At 56.1% G+C, this 21,035-nt stretch overlaps 7 protein-coding genes across 7 annotated transcripts; 4 read left to right on the top strand and 3 right to left on the bottom strand.

The window, feature by feature from the left end:
* Window positions 1–1,476: 1,476 nt before the first annotated feature.
* On the top strand, window positions 1,477–4,257 carry M409DRAFT_70274 (uncharacterized protein; the record flags this gene model as incomplete). Its single annotated transcript, XM_033818656.1, has 1 exon — window positions 1,477–4,257. One exon carries the CDS (start codon window positions 1,477–1,479, stop codon window positions 4,255–4,257), a length of 2,781 nt encoding a protein of 926 aa, XP_033661634.1.
* A 666-nt stretch (window positions 4,258–4,923) lies between these two features.
* On the bottom strand, window positions 4,924–6,105 carry M409DRAFT_59768 (uncharacterized protein; the record flags this gene model as incomplete). Its single annotated transcript, XM_033814293.1, has 1 exon — window positions 4,924–6,105. The coding sequence occupies one exon, from the start codon at window positions 6,103–6,105 to the stop codon at window positions 4,924–4,926; it is 1,182 nt and encodes a 393-aa protein (XP_033661633.1).
* Window positions 6,106–6,405: 300 nt separating this feature from the next.
* On the top strand, window positions 6,406–7,947 carry M409DRAFT_70272 (uncharacterized protein; the record flags this gene model as incomplete). The annotated part of the gene is made up of 1 exon (XM_033818655.1): window positions 6,406–7,947. One exon carries the CDS (start codon window positions 6,406–6,408, stop codon window positions 7,945–7,947), a length of 1,542 nt encoding a protein of 513 aa, XP_033661632.1.
* A 325-nt stretch (window positions 7,948–8,272) lies between these two features.
* M409DRAFT_70271 (uncharacterized protein) lies at window positions 8,273–10,630 on the bottom strand (the record flags this gene model as incomplete). The annotated part of the gene is made up of 1 exon (XM_033818654.1): window positions 8,273–10,630. One exon carries the CDS (start codon window positions 10,628–10,630, stop codon window positions 8,273–8,275), a length of 2,358 nt encoding a protein of 785 aa, XP_033661631.1.
* Window positions 10,631–11,717: 1,087 nt separating this feature from the next.
* Window positions 11,718–12,931, bottom strand: M409DRAFT_70270 (uncharacterized protein; the record flags this gene model as incomplete). The annotated part of the gene is made up of 3 exons (XM_033818653.1): window positions 11,718–11,804; window positions 11,865–12,644; window positions 12,704–12,931. 3 exons carry the CDS (start codon window positions 12,929–12,931, stop codon window positions 11,718–11,720), a joined length of 1,095 nt encoding a protein of 364 aa, XP_033661630.1.
* Window positions 12,932–13,714: 783 nt separating this feature from the next.
* On the top strand, window positions 13,715–14,026 carry M409DRAFT_59764 (uncharacterized protein; the record flags this gene model as incomplete). The annotated part of the gene is made up of 1 exon (XM_033814292.1): window positions 13,715–14,026. The coding sequence occupies one exon, from the start codon at window positions 13,715–13,717 to the stop codon at window positions 14,024–14,026; it is 312 nt and encodes a 103-aa protein (XP_033661629.1).
* Window positions 14,027–14,493: 467 nt separating this feature from the next.
* Window positions 14,494–20,733, top strand: M409DRAFT_59763 (uncharacterized protein; the record flags this gene model as incomplete). Its single annotated transcript, XM_033814291.1, has 1 exon — window positions 14,494–20,733. The coding sequence occupies one exon, from the start codon at window positions 14,494–14,496 to the stop codon at window positions 20,731–20,733; it is 6,240 nt and encodes a 2,079-aa protein (XP_033661628.1).
* Window positions 20,734–21,035: the final 302 nt, after the last annotated feature.

Below are 21,035 nucleotides of genomic sequence, written 5' to 3'. Positions count from 1 at the left end.
ATGGTTGAGATGCATGCATGAATCGACTTCATTCTCTCGCCGCGGAAAAACGTTCTTCGGAGTAGACACGCATCATGCGGTCTTAGATTCGTACGACTTTGGTCCCTTTGATATCACTGAAGTGGCCAGGCACCAGAGCAAAGTTCCCAAGCTGCAGGTTCCTCGTCTATTCGGCCTGCATTGAGTACCTACCTTCCTTGGCGTGTCCCTCTACACTCTGCTCTAGGCTGATCTACCTCACCGCCCCAAGAGCATCCAATCCTAGATCAAGCATCCTGCGATTGGTTGAGTACGGAGCGTCCATCTGCCCGAAAGATTGTTCGATGCATCGCAGTAGTCTACGAGAGGATCGAAGGAAGAGCGCATTGCGCATCTTGATGGCTCAGCGAAGTCTATTCAAACCTCACCTGCCTATCGAACTCCACCAATTACCCCGAACGAATAGCATACGTGCCGATCAATGGCTATACATCAGCACGGTGGGTGTGGAATCGATAAGTTTCTGCCTGTTATGGTGGGACCGCTTGGCGAGGCGGCAGATCCGGCTTCACAATTCCCACATGCAGGCAGAGCACTTGCAAGAAATGATCAAGGCTTGCAGAAAGCTTCTCAATCCTTCTGTTTGCACCTTCCCCAGGTGTTTCCCCGTTTCCCACCATTGGCAGTCATTGGTGTGTATGTGCGAACTCTACAAGCGATAGGGAACGCGATGTGAGGAACTTGACCTAAACCCTGCCTGCAATGACACGAAGATCCTTCGATGTAACGCGGAAGCCACCTGCTGGGCAGCTATAGCTTGATTAATAAGTCTTCCTTCAGACTGTACACTTTGCAACTCCGGCTCAGAAGGCTGCACAGGGCGTAGTGACCGAGCGTTCCGGCGGCCGTCTGACCACCGCCATCTCACAAACTCCGAGAACCTCTTCAATTCTGTTTTGCGAATGTTTTGTGATGCTCTCTGGGAGGCAGTGAACTGGCGAGGTCGGCTATGTCCGAGATCAGCGCTCGATGGCTTCTATTCTGGAGACGACCGTTTGAACGATGTGGGCACGCGATGCACGTGGACTGAGCCAGTCTTCGAAGACCTGAACGTCGAGTAAGGTTCGGCGAATGACCGATTGGGCGGTAGGTGATGGGAACAGCGATGATGTGCATGTGTACTTTGTCAAGCGGATGGGCGAGAGTCCGCAGTGTGGTCAGATGCCCTAGACGACTTGGACCTGCTGGTGCCCCCTAGCGGACGCCACGGCCAGTTGTTACTGGAGGCGTCGTCTCATGGTGCTCCTGCAGGGACGGCAGACGGTCGAGTGTGTGCGAACCGAACAGTGCGGGGATGCGGGCGAGGCTTTGCAGGGCTTTGCGCTCGCTTTAAACCCCAGCGTCGCCTCCACCAGCGACTTCTCTCTCATTGCTCTCCACATACCGCTCTGCCTCGACCGTCGGCCTCCACTGGCGCACCCCGTCCCAGCAGGCGTCATGGCCTACCCTCCTACGCCGGAGCCTGCGATGGATGCTCAACCATCTGCGCCGCCCGCAGCCGATGACGACGTGCCCGAGCCGGCCGCCAAACGTCAGCGCTCCAGCGACGACAGCGCTGCGAACCCCGAGCAACCGCCCACCAGTAATGGCTCGGGCGCGGCGAATGGGAGCGGCAGCACTGCCACCGCTGCTGGACCCCCTTCGAGCACGCGCCTGTATTCCTGCGGCAAGTGCTCCAAGAGCTATGCCCGCCTCGATCATCTCTCGCGCCATGTGCGCATGCATACGCAGGAGAAGCCTTACCAGTGTCAGATCTGTACCAAAGCCTTCGCGCGAGCGGATCTGCTCAAGCGACACACCCTGGGCCACAGCAAAGATGATCCCCAGGCCAAGCCCACCATCATTCAACACAGCCGCGTCTCCCAGGCCTGCGAAGCCTGCGCTGGATTACATCTGAAGTGCGAGGAAGAGAAGCCTTGCAAGCGTTGCACCAAGAAGGGCATTCAGTGCAACTTTACCCCCAACTTTGCCCCCAACGAGATGCATCGACAGTCGCCGCCAGAGAATCACTTCATGCCGGACCAGCAGCGCTACGGCGAGAGCGTCCAGCATGTGCAAACCATGGGCCCAATGACCCCCATGCATCCAGTTCAAACTCCCCAAATGCAGCATCGTAATTCGTTTGGTCCCCCAGGGCCGCTTCCTGCCATGCAGATGGCCGACCAAGCTCAACCGCCACCGGCTCAGATGGGGATGGAGGGATCGATGATGCCGCCGCATACGCCGAACGGCGCCAACATGTTCGACTATCTTAGAGATAAGATGATGCCGCATACCAGTCAACCAAACGGAAACGTTCAAGTCATCGACTACCAGGCTGGACCGTGGACTCCAAGGGAACTATTCGACTTTGGCGTTGACACCAACATGGAACTCAACGACCTGGACCTCAGCTTCTTGGACACCTACAACAATGCCAATCCCTTTGACTTGCGCACTCCCAGTATAGGGTTTCCGACGACAGGTTCGGATATCATGCCTAGCTTCACGTCTGCGCCAGCGCCACCGATGGACACTACCGCTTTGCCTAAGGCGTCCGTATGGCGGTTCCGTCCACTGTCCAAAGACTCTGGCAGTGCTGAACAAGAGAACCTCTCACTCCCGACACCGACGAGTCTGGATATTGATCGTCGAGTGACGTGCGAACCTTTGTCTCAGACCTCGAGGGACAGGATCCTGGCCATGATCTTAAGCACGTGCAAGCCAAATAGCATCCCTCGAGCGGTTGCTTGTTTCCCTTCGATAGGCTTGCTCGATAGCTTGTTCCAATTCTCGTTAACGTCGCCTGGGTCACACGCTAAGCACTGGATACATGCGTCGACGTTACTGACCGGTCAAACCAGGCCCGAAGTACTTGCTGCCATCGTAGCTGCTGGTGCCGTCCTGACACCTGACTCGTCCATAAGGAAGCTGGGCTATGCGATCCAAGAAGCAATCAGGACTGCGATTCAAGTCCAACTGGAGGATGATAACACCATGATGCGAGACCTCCAGATTATGCAGGCGTCGTTACTGCAGCTCAAAATCGGCTTGTGGAGCGGCGACTCCCGCAAGATGGAGCTTGCTGAGGGATTTCAGCAGAATTTGGTAACCATGGCGCGAAGAGGGGGCTTGTTCCGCCGCGGTACTTACGAGCGTATTGTGCCGTATGCTGAAGATCAAGGCGACATCCTCGAAAGTAAATGGCGGCAATGGGTGAAGCAAGAGTCGCGAAAGCGGTTCGCTTTGCACTTATTCCGCCACGACCTTGAATCTTCGGTGTCTCTTCTCAGCAGCCCGCTTATCTCCTATGCAGAGCTCTACCTACCCTTGCCAGAGTCAGAGAACTTGTGGCACTCACCCTCTGCCGAGTCGTGGAAAGCCACGTACATGCGCAATGCAGGTCCACGGCATGACCGGCAACCTTCACTGGTCGACTGCATTCAGGATCTGGACATCCTCGCTGTTCGAGACATCTTCATTGATCAACGACAAGCGTCGATGGCCGTTCTTGGTGCTGCTTGGAGGATGATCTGGGAGTATCGACAACTCGACTCCTCGATGAAGGACTACAACAACCAATGGAGCAGTGGAAACCTCCTGATGAACACTCGCCATGCCGAGCTGACGAAGCTTCTACAATGCTTCCGCATCAGCTCTGTTGAAGATACTAAAGTCACGCTCATCGTCGAGCTATTACTAATGCATCTTCACCTATCACTGGATGATGTCCACCTCTTCGCCGGCGTTGAAGGTGAAGAAGAATCTCGAAGAGTATACCCATCTCTTGTGCAGTGGACACGCACCACAATGGCACGACAGGCGCTCTGGCACGCCGGTCAAGTCCTGCGCGCAGCTAGGAACTTACGGCCTGGACTGACCTGCGACTTTGCCGCTATCGCCGTTTACCAAGCCAGCTTGGCTTTCTGGTCGTATGGCATCATCACACGAGCCACAGAGCCAGGCCCGCTGGTCAACAATAGCCCCACCGCGTTCCTCGATGGCGGTGATGACAACATCGTCAAGCGATGGATCAACAGCGGCAAAGGCAATGCCGCTATCCGCACATGGACCATCAAGCCGCCTGCAGAGGGCGCTGCCATGGTTGCGAACCCGGACGATGTTGTGGGTGCGGTCGTCACTACCATGCGGCGCAATCACAATGAGACCAGGAATCCTCCGCTTGTTGACAATCTGATCAATATTATGGAGGGGCTGCGCAAGGCAGCGAGGACGTGATCGCATGCGAGGGAACGTGCGAGACACGTCAGTAACACTCATTGCCAGGTCTGACAAGAGACCCAGTCTGCCTCACGCCATCGCCGACCAGAGTTCCATCCCCAGCGGGTCTTGGCTTTTTCATACGACTCGGAGGAGCGCATGCGTGACGAGGTCTCTCTGGCCAAGCCACGCCGTGGTGCTGCCTTAATACGTTTGGGTATTCTCACGGCCCTGACAAGAGAAGGCGCTGGGCACAAATTTGTAGTTGTAGTCATGATGACGAGGAAGATAAGGAGCAGGGCTGGAAGTTTTGTAACCGTGTGGAATGATATCAAAGAGGAAAAGTTGAACTTGTTGATGTTGATGATAACCACGAGTACGTAGTTGTATAGGATGAATCGTTGTGATGGAGGCCTACTTGCCCATTTCACTCCAGCTGTGTAAGGAGTTGGTCTTCTCATCCACTATCCCGTCACGTTGACGAGGATCGGAATGTCTCGACTGGGAGGAAGACATCATCGTCTCTATCGTCAGTGCAAACGTCGTGCACCGCAGCTCTCAGCGCGTTGAAGTTGCGAGCGGTCGATCGCGCTTCTCTTCAAAGGCACACCGTGCTACGAGACGGTACGGCTCACCTAAACAGTGAAGTAACCTTCAACTCTCTCCCTCTCACCCCATAGACTCTCACCCATTCCCATTCGCCTTCCCCTGCGCCAAACTCGGCCCAAACAAATCATCCATCTCCTTACTACTCTTCTCCCTCTCCAGCTTCCTCCGCTTACTCTTCTCCTCATCCACCTTCCCCTCCTCCACCCCATTCCTCTTCATCGCCGCATGGCTCTTGATCAAATCCTTCGTCGTCGGATCTCGACATCGCTCTAGTTTCTTTTCCAGCGCGTCGCGCTCGTCTTTCGACATGCTTGCGTTGGGGTTGAATGATGCTAGCATGTCTGCGCAGGACTGGATTGTTGAGAGGATTTTGGAGCGGGAGGGGGAGGTTGGGGGGAGTTTGGTGTCGAGGTAGAAGGATGTGAGGGGTTCGTCGGCGAGGTGCAGGGCTGCGAGGAGGATTTGCGAGGGCGTGTAGAGGAAGTAGGCGTCTGTGAGGGAGGCAGGGGCGTCGAGGAGGTAGCGGGCGGCGTCGTAGGCGGCGCGGATGCGATCGTTGAGGTTGGTTGTGGTGACGGTTCCCGAGGGCGCTTTCCAGGGAGTTTTGCACTCTGCTGAAGAGGGTTTGAGGCCTAGCATAGTCTGTTGCACTTCCTTTCCACTCTTTTGCTCTGTCCCGTCCAGTGTGCCCATAAGTCCCTCAGCCATGTTCATCAACTCCATCAAAGCCCCCTTGAGTCCACGAAACGGCTGCCGAACATCCAGCGTGAATCGCAGCGCTTGCATGAACTTGTACTCCGGCGCCAGAATAGCATCCGCATCCGCCCTGATGCTGGCCGCGAACTTCGGCACTGTGATGTGAATGGCTTCGGTCTTGCTAGCGAGGAACATGGCGGTCTTGTAGATCTCCAATGGGGGATATGTCATGCACGAGTTGGAAAGGTAGAAGCGCTTGAGGTACTGCACCGCGGTCGTTTTGACGTTGATGGGCCATTTCAGATGCTCGGCTGTGGCTCTTATATTCACGCAGTATCTTTGTACAAGTCGCAGCTCTTCCTCTTCCGTGAGGTACTCGACATTACCGGCGTCGGAAGCTCCATTCTGTTCGCCATCCTTGCTGGCATTTTGTTGCGCTCGGGCGATGGCGAGCTCGTGTGTCTTTCTACGTTGGGCTGCGAGTTGGGCTGGGGAGTAGGACCATAGCCGGTATTGTGTGGAGGTGCGGTAGATGTCGTCCTCGCTCAGGCGCGTCGTCATGGTGGAAAGGTGAAGTCGCGTTTCGAGGTGGATGTTGTTGGCTAGCTTGGAGATATGCTGGCTTAATGGGTTCGGATTGGTGGAATAAGCGAAGTGGTCTGGAATCGTGAGATCTCTGAGACAAGTTCGACCACTTCTCGACTTCGACATGTGCAGAAGCTCCTATACTGCCCCCTGACGAACTTCTGAATCGACCATCAATAGGAGTCGTCCTACTCTCTCCAAGCCCGTTACCCACTGTGCCATGCGACAGCCTTCCGAGAACGCTCACACAGTTCCTGTCTTCCTGAGACGAGACACATGGCTCTCATCGATCTGCCAGCTGAGTTGATCAGTCACATCTTCACTTACTTGAGAGACGAAGATGTCTTTTCAGCACGCCTTAGCAGTCGCACGTTGGACAAGGCCAGTTTCGACTACTTCGGACGCCACTTCTTCCGCAAGAAAGGCTTCATGATCACAACTCCAAGTCTAACAGTTCTGGAAGAAATTGCCAACCACAAAGAATTGAGCAAATTTGTTCAACATGTCTGGATCAATCCCGATTGTTTCACTCTCACGGACTTTCGCTATGAATGGTCAGAGGACGGTGGGCGCAGCCAGAACGACGGTGGGGACGACCCTGAAGATGCGGACTCTTTCACGGATGCTCAAACCGCAGCTGCGGTAAATCGCGAACTGCCTCAAAAGACCAACGAGCAAATCGAAGCGTATCTCGAATGTACAGCGGATTACATGGAGGTTCTGAACGACAATTATGACGGACGGCCGACTCCGCTGGAAGCCCGCCTCACGACCGCGTTTGCGAAACTGCCGAACTTAACAACCATCGGCATGAGACGCTCTGAAAACCACTCTCCATATGGGTGGTCTGCTCTCCAAAAATCAGTCGGTTCCGACCCAAGGCAACTAGGTCCCCTCCTTCCGGTTCCTTCTCCCAACCTCTCCCCTTCGTCAACACTTTTCATCGCCCTTCTGTCAGCCGTTGCGCAAACTGGTGTTCAAATTAGAAGGCTCTATACCGACGTGATAGAGCTGGATAACATGAATTCTGGGCAATTCCCTCGGTCGAAGCTCAAAGCCGCCTGCTCGTCAATGCTCTACCTCGAGCTCAACATCATCCGAGGACTACTCGAGCCAACGCTCAAGCCCACAAATCTTACTCCACGTCTCCTAGACGACCCATCCAACAGCGAATTCGGCGAAAACCTCGTCACCCTCCTCAAATCCATGCCCAACCTCAAAGAAATAGGCCTCCAAACCCTCCGCGCCAGATCCCTCGGCCACTCCTCCATCGACGCGATCAACCCCGAGAAAAGCTACCCCTACATAGCCTTCAACCGCCTCGCAACGGAAGCCCCCCTCCCACATCTAACCCGCATCAAACTCGAGAAAATCACAACCACCTCCTTCACCCTCCAAACGTTCCTCCAACCTTGCGCCCAACGCCTCACAAGCCTCAAACTCCGCGACATCTCCCTCCAATCCACCCCTTCATCCCCAGGCCCCTGGCGCGAGCTCTTCGACTTCCTCCTCGCACACTGCCCGCGGCTCGAATACATCCTGTTCTACCATCTCATGCATGACGCAGGTGGTGTGTCATTCGTCGAAGCGGAGCCGGAAGCCAGAAACGGAGAGACTGCGGATGAAGGTGAGGAATATGTGGTCGGTCAAGCGGTGTTTGAGAAGTATAGCCATATCACGTTGGAAGTGAAAGGCAGGGAGGCGGTGAGGGAGAAGCTCGAGGAGGTGAGGGAGAGGCATTGGTATCATCGGCCGTTGTTTAGTTATGCGATGGATGAGGAGCTGTGGCATACGGATACTAGTGATGAAGAGTGGTAGTGGAATCGGTGGGAGGTAGTGGAAAGCGAAGAAGAAGTTTGCAAGTCGATGTCAATGTCGTGAGGAGTGAGTGATAGGACAGGTGTATGAAGAGTGAAATCGGAAAATCAAGCCAAAAGTCTGAACAGTTTCATATCATAACTCTCATCTACTGGGCATCATACAATGTACGTCCCACAGCGCGAGTTGTAGAGGGGGTATCTCATCCCTTGCAAAAAACGGCAAAACGCCAACGCTAATCTCTGATTCTAATTCGTTCATCTCGTGACACATAGACGGCGGCAGTGTTGGGCCATCTGAGTCCTGCGCTCTTAAAAAAACGCCTCTATGCATTCGAAACCCGCACGCCATACAGCTGCAACCTCGCCACCACACGTCGACGACAAACCGGGCAGACGTCGATCTGCGCGGCACAGTCGCGGCAGGCGACGACGTGGCCGCAGTCGTAGAACGCCGTCGTGATGTCCTTGTCGTAGCAGATGTGGCAGTGGCTCTGGTCTTCGTCGGTGACTTTGCCCGTCAAGACGAAGTCGCCGTGCTTCTTGCCATCTCTGAAACCGCCTTCGTAGACATTGCCAGTCGAGGAAGCTTCTGTGAGCTTGCCACGGCCCTCAGGCCTGCCATTCTTGAATTCGCCTTCGTAGATGTTGCCGGTGAGGGCGTAAATGAGTTTGCCATAGCCAGAGTATTCGCCGTCTCTGAACTCGCCGAGGTACTCGTCGCCATTGGTGGCGATGTGGTGACCGCCGCCGTGGAAAGCGCCATGCTCGTTGAAGTGGCCTTCGTAGTAGGCTTGGCCGAGCCAGTCTTTGGTGCCCGCAGATGCTACCTTGCCATCGTACATTGGCGACGTCTCTTGCGATTCGATATCGAAAGTCGAGTCGTCGTCGGCATCTCTCATCACAACGTCCTCTCCATCCATCATCGGAGGCTCAGGCGTGGCTTCGGTCGCCGCTTGGTCGATGCGTGCCGCTATCTCTTGTAGGCGGGCGAACTCTTCTTCGGTGACGGCAGGTGGAGCGTTGATGTTTGGGACATTTGCGTGACCAAAGTTTTCGTGGATGGCTGATTTGATAGGCAGGTCGTAGAGGTCGTTGATAGGCTCGATGTAGTCTGGTCTCCATTCTTCGACATCTGGCGCATTGAAAGTCTCTTCAGCCATGTCGTCGCGCACGTACATGACAGCACATGTGACTTCGCTCGTTGGCTCGTGGAATTCGCTGAATGGCGAGTCGTAGCCATCTTCGGATTTCCGTGAGCCGTTGGCGTTACCTTCGGCACCAGAGTGTCTCTCACGAGCTTGCTTCTCGGTGAGACGGGTGACATTGCTGTCTTGGTATGCGTACCAGCCCTTGCCAGGACCTCGTGGACGCACATACGAGTTGTAGCGACACGATCGTAGATGGCCGCAATGCGTGATGAAGGCAAAGAGTGTGTATGAAGTGCCACCGACGTTCAGCGTCTCGTCGCACTTGACCTTGTTCGTCAGCTTCTTCCACTTGCGCTCGGTCTTGTCGTGCTCCTGTCGTTGCAGCTCGAGCGTGAGCAGCGCAGGGCGAGCTATGAGCTTCGGGTGGCTATCGACAGCTTGCTGAATGGAGGGATGCTCTTTGGTGTTGAGCCTGTTAGAGCCACACACAGCTCCCTTCTCGGCATGGAAAGAACCGACTAGTTCATTGAATCTGCCGCTTTCAGGCCCATCGGGATACATTCTTGGAAGACCAGACGCCATTCTCCAAAGCATCTCCATGACATCGATGTCGAACTGCGAGCCGCGATTGCCGTAATTTGGTGAGCGTTTGCGAGAGTACATCTTCAGCAGCAGAGGGTGTAGCCAAACGCTGGCGTTCTCGGCGCCAGGGGGCAAGTCTTGTGCAAACTTGCGGAACGGAGCAAAGTGGAGCAGGGGGATAGCACTTGCAGTGTAGACAAGTGATCTCCTGAAGGGCCGCAGACCAGTGACTGCGGTGATTCCGTCGGCGGACTGGTCACCATGCTCCCACAAGCAGCCAGTCGGGTCGTCGACGGTGCGGATGTATGCTAAAAATGCAAGCTTGTCGCCTCGGAGGATGGCCTGACGTTGACCGTGTTGTCGAACGTGGAACTCGTATCTTGGGAAGCGCGTGAAGTACTTCCAGCCGTAATCGGTAGACATCTTGTGGAACTGGTGTGCCTCGGTCTGGTACTCGAAGACCCGTGGCTCATCTGGGTTGTACATGACCACAGCGAGCTGTGCAGCAACCGAGCGACGCTTCTTGACCTTGTTCTGCTTCGAGGATGCGAGCCTCAAAAACGGGAATGGTGGGTCTTTGAAGTCTTCCATGGCGGCGTAGTCGTCTGAAAGCATGCTCACACATTCGATGAAGACCGAAAGGTATTCTGAGCCAGGAACACCACGTGGGTAGAGCCGTATCTGCCAGTCAAGACCGCCGATGCGCTGGATTTGAGACCGCATCACCTCTTGGCTGTTGGGATTCTCTTTGGTGCCGTTGAAGCCCTCTACCAGCCAATCAATTCGGCCGCTCTCGAGAGGTGTGATCTCAGGGTCGTCGATCGCGAAGAACGCTTCCTTCTCCCAGTGCGTGTAGTCTGTCGCACTTCGGTCGCCCTTGGACTTGATGTATTCCAGCTCGTCGGCACATGGCTCAGACTTGTCCTCTTCGATGGGGTACCACCGTGGCATGTCGTCGTCTTCTTCGCTATCGTCGTGGTCACTGCCTGAACCGCCATCTTCTGAGTCTTGACGGTTGGGCTGAGGGTTCGCGGGCGGCGGTGGTGGAGGTGCCCCGACAGCAGCTGGCTGTGCTGGCGGCATAGCGTTGGTTGGTGCGAGGTCAGTGAATGGAAGGGTCGGTGGAGGAGGAATGGCGAGGTCGGTTGGGTTGAGGTTTGGAGGAGGCGGTGGAAGTCCGCCCGCGGCTTCCATGGTGGGCGATTCTTGGTGGGTTGAGGCTGCGGATATGAAGGTTGGTGGTTGCTGTGTGTGAGGATGAGTGGTTGTTTGCTGTGGAAGAGGAAGAGGAAGAAGAGAAGTGTTCAGTCTGAATTTGAGCCAGACGAGGCCTATTGTGGGGGTCCAACAATAGGAAGCTTTCTGAATAGGCGGCGTTCTTATTGTGAGGCTGCTATTGTGCCGTCATGTGCTGCGGCTCCGTCTGTCGAAGCTCGTGACGTGGAGATAGCCGGTCTGCTTGCCGTCCAATGCCCGCCAGCGGCCCGGTGCGTTTTTGATGCGATGGTGGTATGATTACAGTATTTCTCCCGCAAGCCAGAGCCAAGACGGCGGTTGTACAGGTCTTCGAAGGTGTGAGTTGTCCAGAGAGTCGCCTAAAGAACACGCCGCATTTAAGCTCTCGGCTCATCTGCAGCTCCTCCCGCACCACGCTAGCGTCAGAGGACCCACATGCTGCCTCAGATGACTGTCGGACCCCTCAATATTCGCCTTTCACTGCAATCATCAGCAAATCGATCAACTGGAAAATGTGTGTTGGATGGAGTCCTTACCGAGTACTTGGATTTACCTGCTCAGCCAAACCGATACATATCGACCAGCCTCGAGGACGATGTCCAACTGCGTGACACGTCGAACTCGCATGCATACGCTTCATGCAGGCTCGCCTGGGTTGTGTGCCTTGCGTAAGCGTGATTATTGGCCTCCGCAGGCAGCATTCGCCCACTCTATCCAATCCAGCAGCACTTCAAAATGCTCGGTGTCGATACCGGTGAGCCGTCATTCACGTCATGGGCGTGACTCGATCATTTGCTGGCTGTCAAGCGGTCTTCGCTACCGGCTTGTCCACTTTGGCAAAGGTGGAGGCTACAATGAGTGGGAAGGCCACCGTGGCTTCGGCGTAAACCTTGTCAATACGTTAGTGACTCCTACCAGTGGGTGATGGTGTTGCTTTCTTTCAGCGTACCTTGACACTCGCAGCGTCGGCTTTGATCTTGCCCCAACTCACAGCCTCGTCCGGTCTTGCTCCCGCATCGGATCCATCAAACTCCTGGGCGGTGTTGATGTAGACAGCACTCTCGGCGCCATTACGCATCAGGTTGGCGTTGGCGATGTGATGCTTGACGATGCCGCCGCCGAGAATGATCATGCCACTGCGCTTGGCTCGGACGGCGATGGTATTGATCTTCCGAATGTCCTCCACGATGTCGACTCGCAGCTGTTTTGGGGATGCCTTGAAAGTGTGGAAGTAGAGCATGTCGCCCAGGCTACCATCTGTGAGCGCAGGGCAGAACACTGGGATGTCGTTCTTGTACGCCCAATAATACACAGATCGCTCGTCGCTGATCTCCTTGCCGAGCCTGGAGATGATTTTGCTTGGGGTCCAATTCATCGGCTCTTCGTCGTTCTTCGAAGCCTCTTGCTCCTCTAGTAGCTTGTCCAGTATCGGCATGACCCAGTCTTCGAAGTGGCAGTAGTTGTCATTTGGGACGAACAAGTTTCCAATTCGGTTCATCCCTTTGGCACGGAGAGCAGCTCCAGATGCTGTGAAGGATCCGAGGTACGTCTCTCCCAGACATTTGATGAAGTCTTCTTCCACTCCTCCAGCAGTGGTCACGATGGCAGACACATGCTTATGCTGCACGAGCCATCTGAGAGTTTCCCGTAGCCCGGATGAGATCAGGTTGGAAGTATAGCCGAGGAAGATTGTGGTCTTCTCTCCCGTCTCTGCATCACGCCAAGTCCGCTGCGTAACAAGTCAACACATTCCTCCGATGAATACACAAAAGTTGAGAAAAGACCGACCATGCCGTTGACTATATCAACTGCCTGCCCTATCGAAGAAGCTTGGAAGCCCACCTTCGCAAGGTTCTCTACCAGCTCGGCGACCGTGACATTGCGATCAGCGAACGCATCGAAGTCGAGTCCTTTCACAGGTACCGCACCCTCGGGTATGGGATCGGATGGCTTCAGGACGGCATCTGTCGCTCCTGAGGGCGCTGTGCCGTTTGGCAGTGCTGTGCTGGAAGCCATGGCAGCCTGGTCGATGTGAAGCGAGAGCTCAAAGTACAACAAATTGTTGCTGAACTTTCTTAGTTTGGGTCTCGGCGGGCAAGGACGCTCTCAGACCGGCCGCGTGGGGCTGGGGTTCTAGGTTAAAGGGTAAAAACGGCAGACAGGCGAGACATTCCAGATCTCCAGATGATTACGTCTCATCAAACAGCACAATCGCAAAGAATACACTCCCAAGCACGATATGCAACATTCACTCGCATCGTCAGTATATAGTTGTTGGTGCAGAAGAAATTGGTCGCGAACGGTCTCGTGTGCCTTGGAGCGCCATTACGACATCGCACAGGATTACACTTTTGCGGGCGTGTCGCTTGCCAGGATTCGTGCGCCAAAGGCCCTTTGAGTTTAGGCGCTAAATTTGAGCTGCTGGATCAAATTGTGCAGCACCAGGCGCATGGCCGCAGACGCACGCCGTGGGAGGAGCTGCTGCGGAGTGGGATCTGGCTGGTGGCCCATCCTGCCGCTGCCGCTCGACGCTCTCACCAGTGCCCCGTCGGTCCTCATGCCCTCGCGCGCCGCTTGGTCGAGGCGACGTCTGACAGCCTGCCGTGGTCGTGCCCGTGTGCAGCTGCGTGCGGCCCCAAAAAAGGAGATCTTCGTTTTGGAAACGGTGCTGCGGGTTCTCGGCAGAAAGACGCCAGTCCCTTCAAATGCACCCAACCGCGCCACCCTGGCCAGTTGGATCCGATGCGCCGTTTCCATTGGCCGATGCGCCTGAATTGAAGATGGCGTGGATCATGCTGCATGCACAGAGAGAACACGCTTGTCGCCCTCACCCTAGTCCCGTTCAAGCCTTGCTTAGGACACACAAGGCCCCATCATCTTGTCACCTTCATCATTGTCACCAATTCTCAGCTTTGCCAGTCTCGTCTCTGTCCCCGCCAAGACCGCGTCCATTTGAAAGGGCGCGCCGGATACAGCATTTCCTTGGAGTTTCGTGATTTGTTTCCCAGGCGCCACGGAGATCTGGCCTTGCAAAGTCCCCCGACCGACTGCACCACCGCCGTACCCTACGGCCTTGCTCGCGACGACACTGCCAGACAGGAGAGTCATTGACGAGTCGAGAGCCGAGTCCGCGTCTTCCGCCAGGCCTGTTGCTGCTGACCGTCACCGTCACGCCGTGAGCGGGTGTTTGGGCGAGTGTTTCCCTTCAGCTGGCCCTTCTCCACCTGGCTGGCTGGCACACGCACCTGCAGCCAAGGTCGAGCCGCAAGTTGACTTTGGCGAGGTCCGTGCGCGATCCGCTTTACGCTACCACTAGCGCATCCCGCCTGCCGAGACTCTGCACTTCGAACATTGAACTCCGGCTGCGAGGAAGAAGCGACCTGCCTCAATTTCACGAGTCCGCCGCATCACACGACACCGGCACACCTTCGATTGCACAGCACGGCCATCTCGGGCTTCGACATCGGGACCGGCCAATGCTGTGTCAGATCGGCCTGACTAAGCTTTGAAACACTCCTTGACACGCGGTTCCAACTCCGCTGTGGCGCTGCTGAAAGCGCTCCGGCCTCCTCCTGCTCATGTCGTATCGCGGTTCTGGATACAGAGGACCGGGAGACCGATCGCGTTCGCCCCCGCGCTTTGCTGACCGTCGCCCGTCGAATGCGAGCATCTTTGACGGCAGACATCCTGGGCCACCACCCCGAAACGCCTCTGACGCGCCAAGAGGTCCTAGATCGCAATTTGACGGGCCTCCAACGCGGGGGCCACCTCCTGGCGGCTTAGGCTCTGGAGGCGCACCACGAACTTTGCGCGATGCACCACCCTTGGGAACGACTGATCGCTCGCGGTCATTCATCAGAGAGCGCGATTATCCAGACCGTCGCGAACGCTCACCACCGCCGAGAGAGAGGTCGCCGCCAAGGAAGTTCCCAGAGCCGCGGGACTTTCCTCCACGTGATCTCGATGTGAGAAGCGCGCGGAGAGCGTCGCGGGATGGGCCGCCTTCCGCTGGCTCAAATTACTCCGACAATCCCCCATTGTCCTCATCTCGGGGAGGTTTCGGGGGGCGAGGTCGCGGTCGTGGTGATTTCTTTGATAGAGGCAGCACTCGTGGAGGCAGACGACCTTTCGATGATCGAGCAGACCTTTTCCGTCGTGAGCGTAGTCCGCCACCGCGCTTTGGTCGAGATCTATCACGGGACAGCAGAGATGCTGAGCGTCGAGACGAGAGGAGATTTGAACGTCGCGAAGATGAGAGACGGCCTGAATGGCTTGACCGAGAGCGTGAACGAGAGCGAGAACTCGATCGACCAAGAAGAGACCCACCGGTTGGCCGGCTGGAATCACGAATGTCGACTGAATCCGTCCCGACGAGCGCAACACATCAATCTGCACAATCACTGCCCATTAACCCTGAGCGGCTAGCAATTCTCGAAAGCTCAGGAGCCGATACTTCAATCCGTAGGCCATCTTCGGCTTCAATAGCTGCTCCCAAGAGGGAAACGCCGTCAGAGACACCGGCATATCTCAACGGGCGTGCCGATGCAACAGCGAATCGATATGGCTCTCGTGGCTCGTCGCCTCCCACTCAAGCACCACCCGTGCCCGCCTTTAGCTTCTCCGTTGCACCAAGTGCTGCAGCGCATCAAGTTGCACCGGGGTCAAAATCTACGGCTGAATCTCGATCACTATCGTTGACAGACGAGCGTCCTGCGGTAGAGGAGCAGAAGCCTGCTCTCGATGACAAGTCAGCACCGCCAGCCAACGCGCCTACTGCGCCAAAGGCTGCTCCTTCTGCACCCAAAGCACACCATGCAAGCCCACCGCCGACTGCTCCCAAAGCTCCCCGGGCCCTCGAGATTGAATCAACAATCCCGGCGTCTAATAGACTTCAGGGCGTAAGATCATTGGAGAACCTGGCAGGGCCCAACAATCAGGCTGTCTCGCAGTCTGCACCAGTGCCTCCATCGCCACTGTCATCTCGACAGTCTCTGCCGCATCTGACATCTCCTCATCCGCCGGCTGTGCCCCGTCATGCAGATGTAACGGCTCCCACTGGCCCAAAGGCGGTGCGTCCCTCGCCTGGACAAAGCAACATCTCCCCAAGGCCTGCCTTTGCATCGCCGCGCTCCGACGCTGGTGTCTTCCAACATGCGAGTGGTATCTCCCGTGGCCAAACACCTCCGCCTTCTGCACCGTCAGGCCCCCGCAATCGATCTTTCAGTGTCTCGCCGAAGGTTCAAGCGTCAGTGATACCAACAGCCCCTAAAGCAGCTCGAGCGTCGGGGCCTCCAAGGGGTGGGGATCGCACCATGCCTCCCCAGAGCCGTCCACCAGAGAGACATGCTGCTATGCCATCATTTGCGCCGCCTATTGGTCCCAAGATGTGGCACCAATGGAGAAGACCTGGTGCACCTGGCTACATGGAAAAGTCTTGCCCTGCTATACCCGCGAAGAGAGACTCGAACGGAGACGAGAAAGATAAGGCACCATCTGGTCATCCTCAGTCTTCCGTCAAAAACCACACTGGTCCTCCAGATGTCCAAGCCAAGTTGGAGGATCACGACAGCGCTGCACCCAGCACTCTGAACACTAGCCATGAAGACAGGATGGACATTGACGAGCCTCCGAGGCGTAAGTCTAACCATAACGAAAGCCAAGGTCATTCTGCAAGGCAGTCATTCTTCGGCAAACGGATCGAGAAATCTGAAGATGAGATCGCCTCGTCCAGCGAGGATGACCTTTCCGAAGATGAGGACGAAACACTATTGGAAGCCAAGCATGCGCGCAAAGAACGACAGCTCAAGGAGCAGATGGTAGACCTGGGTGAACGACAGTATCGTGCAATGACTCCACTGGAGTCGATTGCTCGCTTGGCTCGATTGACGACCAACGATTTGGAGCGAGTCGCAGCTCAACGCGACGACGACATGGATGTAGATGACGATGTCGCCGACGCCCCACTACCCGTTCCGGCGGTAGTGCACACTTCAGAATCTGATGATGGCCCCGACATTCCAACACCGCAAGGTGATGATGCTGCTGGTGCTTCGGTTCGCAAAGACGCCACAGATGTCGTTCCACGTATTCGAAGGCCTACACCTGAGGTCATCTCGCTTCCATACCTGTTCAAAGGGGAGGAAGCACCGCCTCTTCATGAAGATGACGCCTTCCAAGACAACCTCAAGTCCCTGGAGGAGCCCGGTGACGAAGTCATGGCCGTTCTTGAGGAAGAGATTGAGGCCGAAGCTGAAGCTGCGTCGAACATAGAGCAGGACTTCGCCGAACTCTATCGGGCGTGGCGAGAAGAATGCGAATCGTTGGATAAAGTCAAAGAAGACGCCGAGAAAGACCGTCAGCAGTCCGCAGAACCGGGGCCTGAATTCGATGCTGCTCTCACCGCTCCCATCAATCCTGTGCTTGAGGGCAGGAGACTGCACAAGTACAGCAGTGAATATGCCCTGGAGCAGGTGCTGAAGCAATCAGAGGAGACTGCGCGCATCGAACAGGAGAGGCAAGATCGTGAGGCCAAGAAAGTACAGGCCGATATGGAGAAGGAAGCGAGACTGCCTGATCAACTGTGGCCTCAGGAAGCGGCTCGCTATAACTTCATCAACGCCAACAGACTCCGAGAGCCCGAGACACTCACACAGGTCTTCTCTTACCTGCCACCAGCCGACACCTTCACAGATAAAGAGCAAGACGTCTTTATTGCGGCCTTCAAGGAGACGCCGAAGAAATGGGGCGAGATTGCGTCGCTTCTGCCTGGCCGCACTTACAAGGATTGCATCCACCATTACTATGCCTTCAAGTGGGACAACCGTTTCAGGGACAACAGAGGCAAGAAGCTCAAGGGTGGTCGCAGAGGCAGGGGTGGCAAAGGCTCCCGCCCTTCACGAGGCTCGGCGCTCATGGCAGATCTTAGGGGCGGCGAAGAGCTTGTTGCAACAAGTGACACAACGACTGGACGACCCAAGCGCGCTGCTGCCCCTACCACATTTGGCGAACGTGAAGTAGAGTCCAAGAGCTTGCTCGCCAACCCGTCCCCTGCCAAGAAACTTGGGCCTGGGTCCAAAGAGGGCAATGGTGAGAACGGCGAGAAGCCCGCAAAGAAACCTCGACGTACTGGCGATGCAAAACCTGGCAGGAAAGGAAAGACTCAGTTGGCTGCGCTGGCCGCCGCGCCCTCAACTTCACCCAACAAGCCATTCTTACCGCCAGGCGTGCATACCCAGGAGGAGATGGCGCGAGCACAGAGTCTAGAAGATGCCAACCTTCTAGCAAACCTGCAAGCAGGGCCATCTCTGATCCCAGACCAAGCCACGGCGATGATGTTCGACCAAGAACGCTTCAACCACATGACAGAGGGACCAGATCGGCCGAGACCGACCGTGTCAGCCCCTAAGACAGGTGCTTCGAGCTATTGGTCTGTGCCTGAGCAGACGGACTTCTTCAAATACATTGAGCACTTTGGTACTGATTTCGGTGCTATCGCTACCCACATGGGGACGAAGACACAGACTATGATTAAGAATCATTATCAGCGTCAGATTGACGGGGGTCGTGGTGACCTCGAGAAAGCTGCAATGGCGGCCAACACGCGCCGCGAGGCTGGTGTGGATATTGGTCCACCACCAACCCCAACTCCCATTGTAAAGCGAAAGTACGACAACCCTCAATCCAGCACTCCGCGGACGATTGCACCACAGACCGAAGCAGGGAATATAGAAGAGGCGATGCCACCTTCACATGCAGTACCGCCAAAGCACGCCTCTCCTCCGCAAGCTGCGTACCAGCCCAAACCCCAGTACTCGACTTCAGCCCAGAGCACACCGATCCCTGCCCAGAGAGCGGTGCCCAGTCCGCTACCAGTTGCGTCAACGCCCGCTCCAGCCCCAATGCCGGCTGCTGCTCATCCTCGCGGAGGCCTGCAGCATCCACTTGGATCTCGACGTGGATTCCTGACGTCCGAATCTCGACCTGGTGCTCAACCGCCATCTCCGTTTAGATTGGGACAAGAACAAGCGACACCTGCAGCGGCACCGCGAAGTCAACCCCCACCGGCGCAGCCTACACGTACGCTTTCGAACGTGTCAAATGAGTTCATGAACAGCCTACGACAAGAGCAGGAGCGTGCGTTGAGGATGCAAGCAGAGTACGATACCGATCCACGTGTTGAGCAACTCCAGCAACAACCGCCGGGCCATATTCCTCATACTCATGGCTCTCCTGCCAGCCAACCGATTGCGGCGCCTCCGCCAGACCGCAAACCACTCATGGAGGAGCGCGCCCCAACACCGCCACGAGCTGGATTCCCGCCCATTGCCTCCACTCGTCAGCCTCTATTCGGGCCCAATGCAGGCCCAATGCACTCGTTCTCGACACCCTTGCCGCCGTTTGCTGCCCGCGGCAGTTACAATCAATCGCCAACGAAGCCGGAAACTTCAAGGCCGGGTTCAGTTCCGACGTCTGCTCCTCTACCACCTCCAGCGCAGGCACCCATGCCATCAGCAACGCCGGCGCCTGCTGCTGCTCCCACGCCGGCGCCCGAACCGCCAAAGAGGTCCAATCTGCTATCAATCTTGAACAGCGAGCCTGAGGAGCCGAAGCCAGCTAAGCGCGATAGTCTGCCCACGCCAAGTCGTGTTGCCTCGCCTGGACCAGCGTCGTTCCCTCCTTCATCAACACCACAGCCGATGCCAGGTATTCAGTCATCCAGAAGGGAGACGTTCGGACAGCCATCGATGCCACACTCTCACTTCCATCGTCCATCTTATTCGCAGACTTCTTCGACACCGGTGCCACCTCCTGCAACACTCAAGCATGAGCCTTCTTCTGGGGGTATGCGTCCAATGCAATCAGCTCCTAAGCAGGACTGGCCGCCACGTATGATGGGGCCTGGTAGCCATCCAAGTCCGCCAAACCCTACCCCGCTGGACAGAGATGGGCGACCAGCGTTCTACCAGCCTCACCGCAGCAGTATGTTGGGACTTGGCACACCGCGAGCTGGACCATCACCTCCGCCAAACGCTCTACATTCCCGGACGCCGTCGCTCTCAGCTCAGCAGCAGTCGGCTCCTCCACGGGACCAACGTTCAATCCTAAGCGGACCGCCCCAGGGAACTCCGCACCAAACGTCTCAACCTTTGCACTCCAACCCGTATGGAGTTCAGCCACAGCAGTATCCACCCTTCTCACAAGCGCCGACACAAATCAATCGAGCCCATCACTCACACAACAGCTCGATCAATGAAGGGGTGTCAATTCTGCAACGCATGCATGGCTCGCGCGAAGAGGCCATGCGTTACGAGGAAGAGGCGAGAGCCAACGAAGAACAGCGTGTGAGGCAGAGATATGATGCCATTCATGCGGAAAAGCAGCGAGCCGACCAGATGCTTCACGCTCAGCGAGCCGACCAGATGCTTCACGCTCAGCGAGTGCAAGAGCAAGAGATGGAACGACAACGTCAGCAACAACAGCAAGAGCAAAGTTACGGGCGTGGACCGCTCCCACCTCATGCAATGCACCCTTCAGGCTTCAGCTCTTCGCCGTTCCCACAGCCCAGAGCGGGCATCACTCTTCGAGAGCAAGCTGCCAGAGAGGCGGAAACGGCGGTAGCACAGGAGCAGCGACGTTTCCACGAAGAGCAAGAACGGCGGCGTCAAGAACATCAACAACAGATGCCTCCCCAGGGCTATCGAGACGCGCAGACAGATTTCAGGCGCCGAGCAGACGATCCGTTGTACCATCAGCGACGAACAACACCTTACGGAGGACCTCCCTACGCCCCACCTCCTCCGCCGGGATCGAGAAGATAGGGTGTGGTGACAGCCTCTTTGGATACCCCTTTGGAAGCGAGCGCATATGTAGCGTTTACTGCCCTTTTGTTTAGATTAGAATTGATTTGCATTGTTTGTGAATTTTAGATGCGAGCGGCTGTCGAAATTCACACTCAACTTGTCCATCATTACACATGCTCTCGCTCATCTCATACTATCACGTCTGGACATTCATGTCGTCACAAGTTTGTCTTCATTTCGTCCCACGCACGAGAGTGAATGAGCGACGAAGTGAAGTTCAGACGGCATCGACTTCAAGACTTCACGTGCTCAAAACCTCA

This window comes from Zasmidium cellare (genome assembly GCF_010093935.1).
Source record: "Zasmidium cellare ATCC 36951 unplaced genomic scaffold M409scaffold_46, whole genome shotgun sequence".
In the NCBI taxonomy this organism is placed as follows: Eukaryota; Fungi; Ascomycota; class Dothideomycetes; order Mycosphaerellales; family Mycosphaerellaceae; genus Zasmidium; species Zasmidium cellare.
Note: the sequence above shows the minus strand (reverse complement) of the source record. Positions and strands in the feature narration are given on the sequence as shown.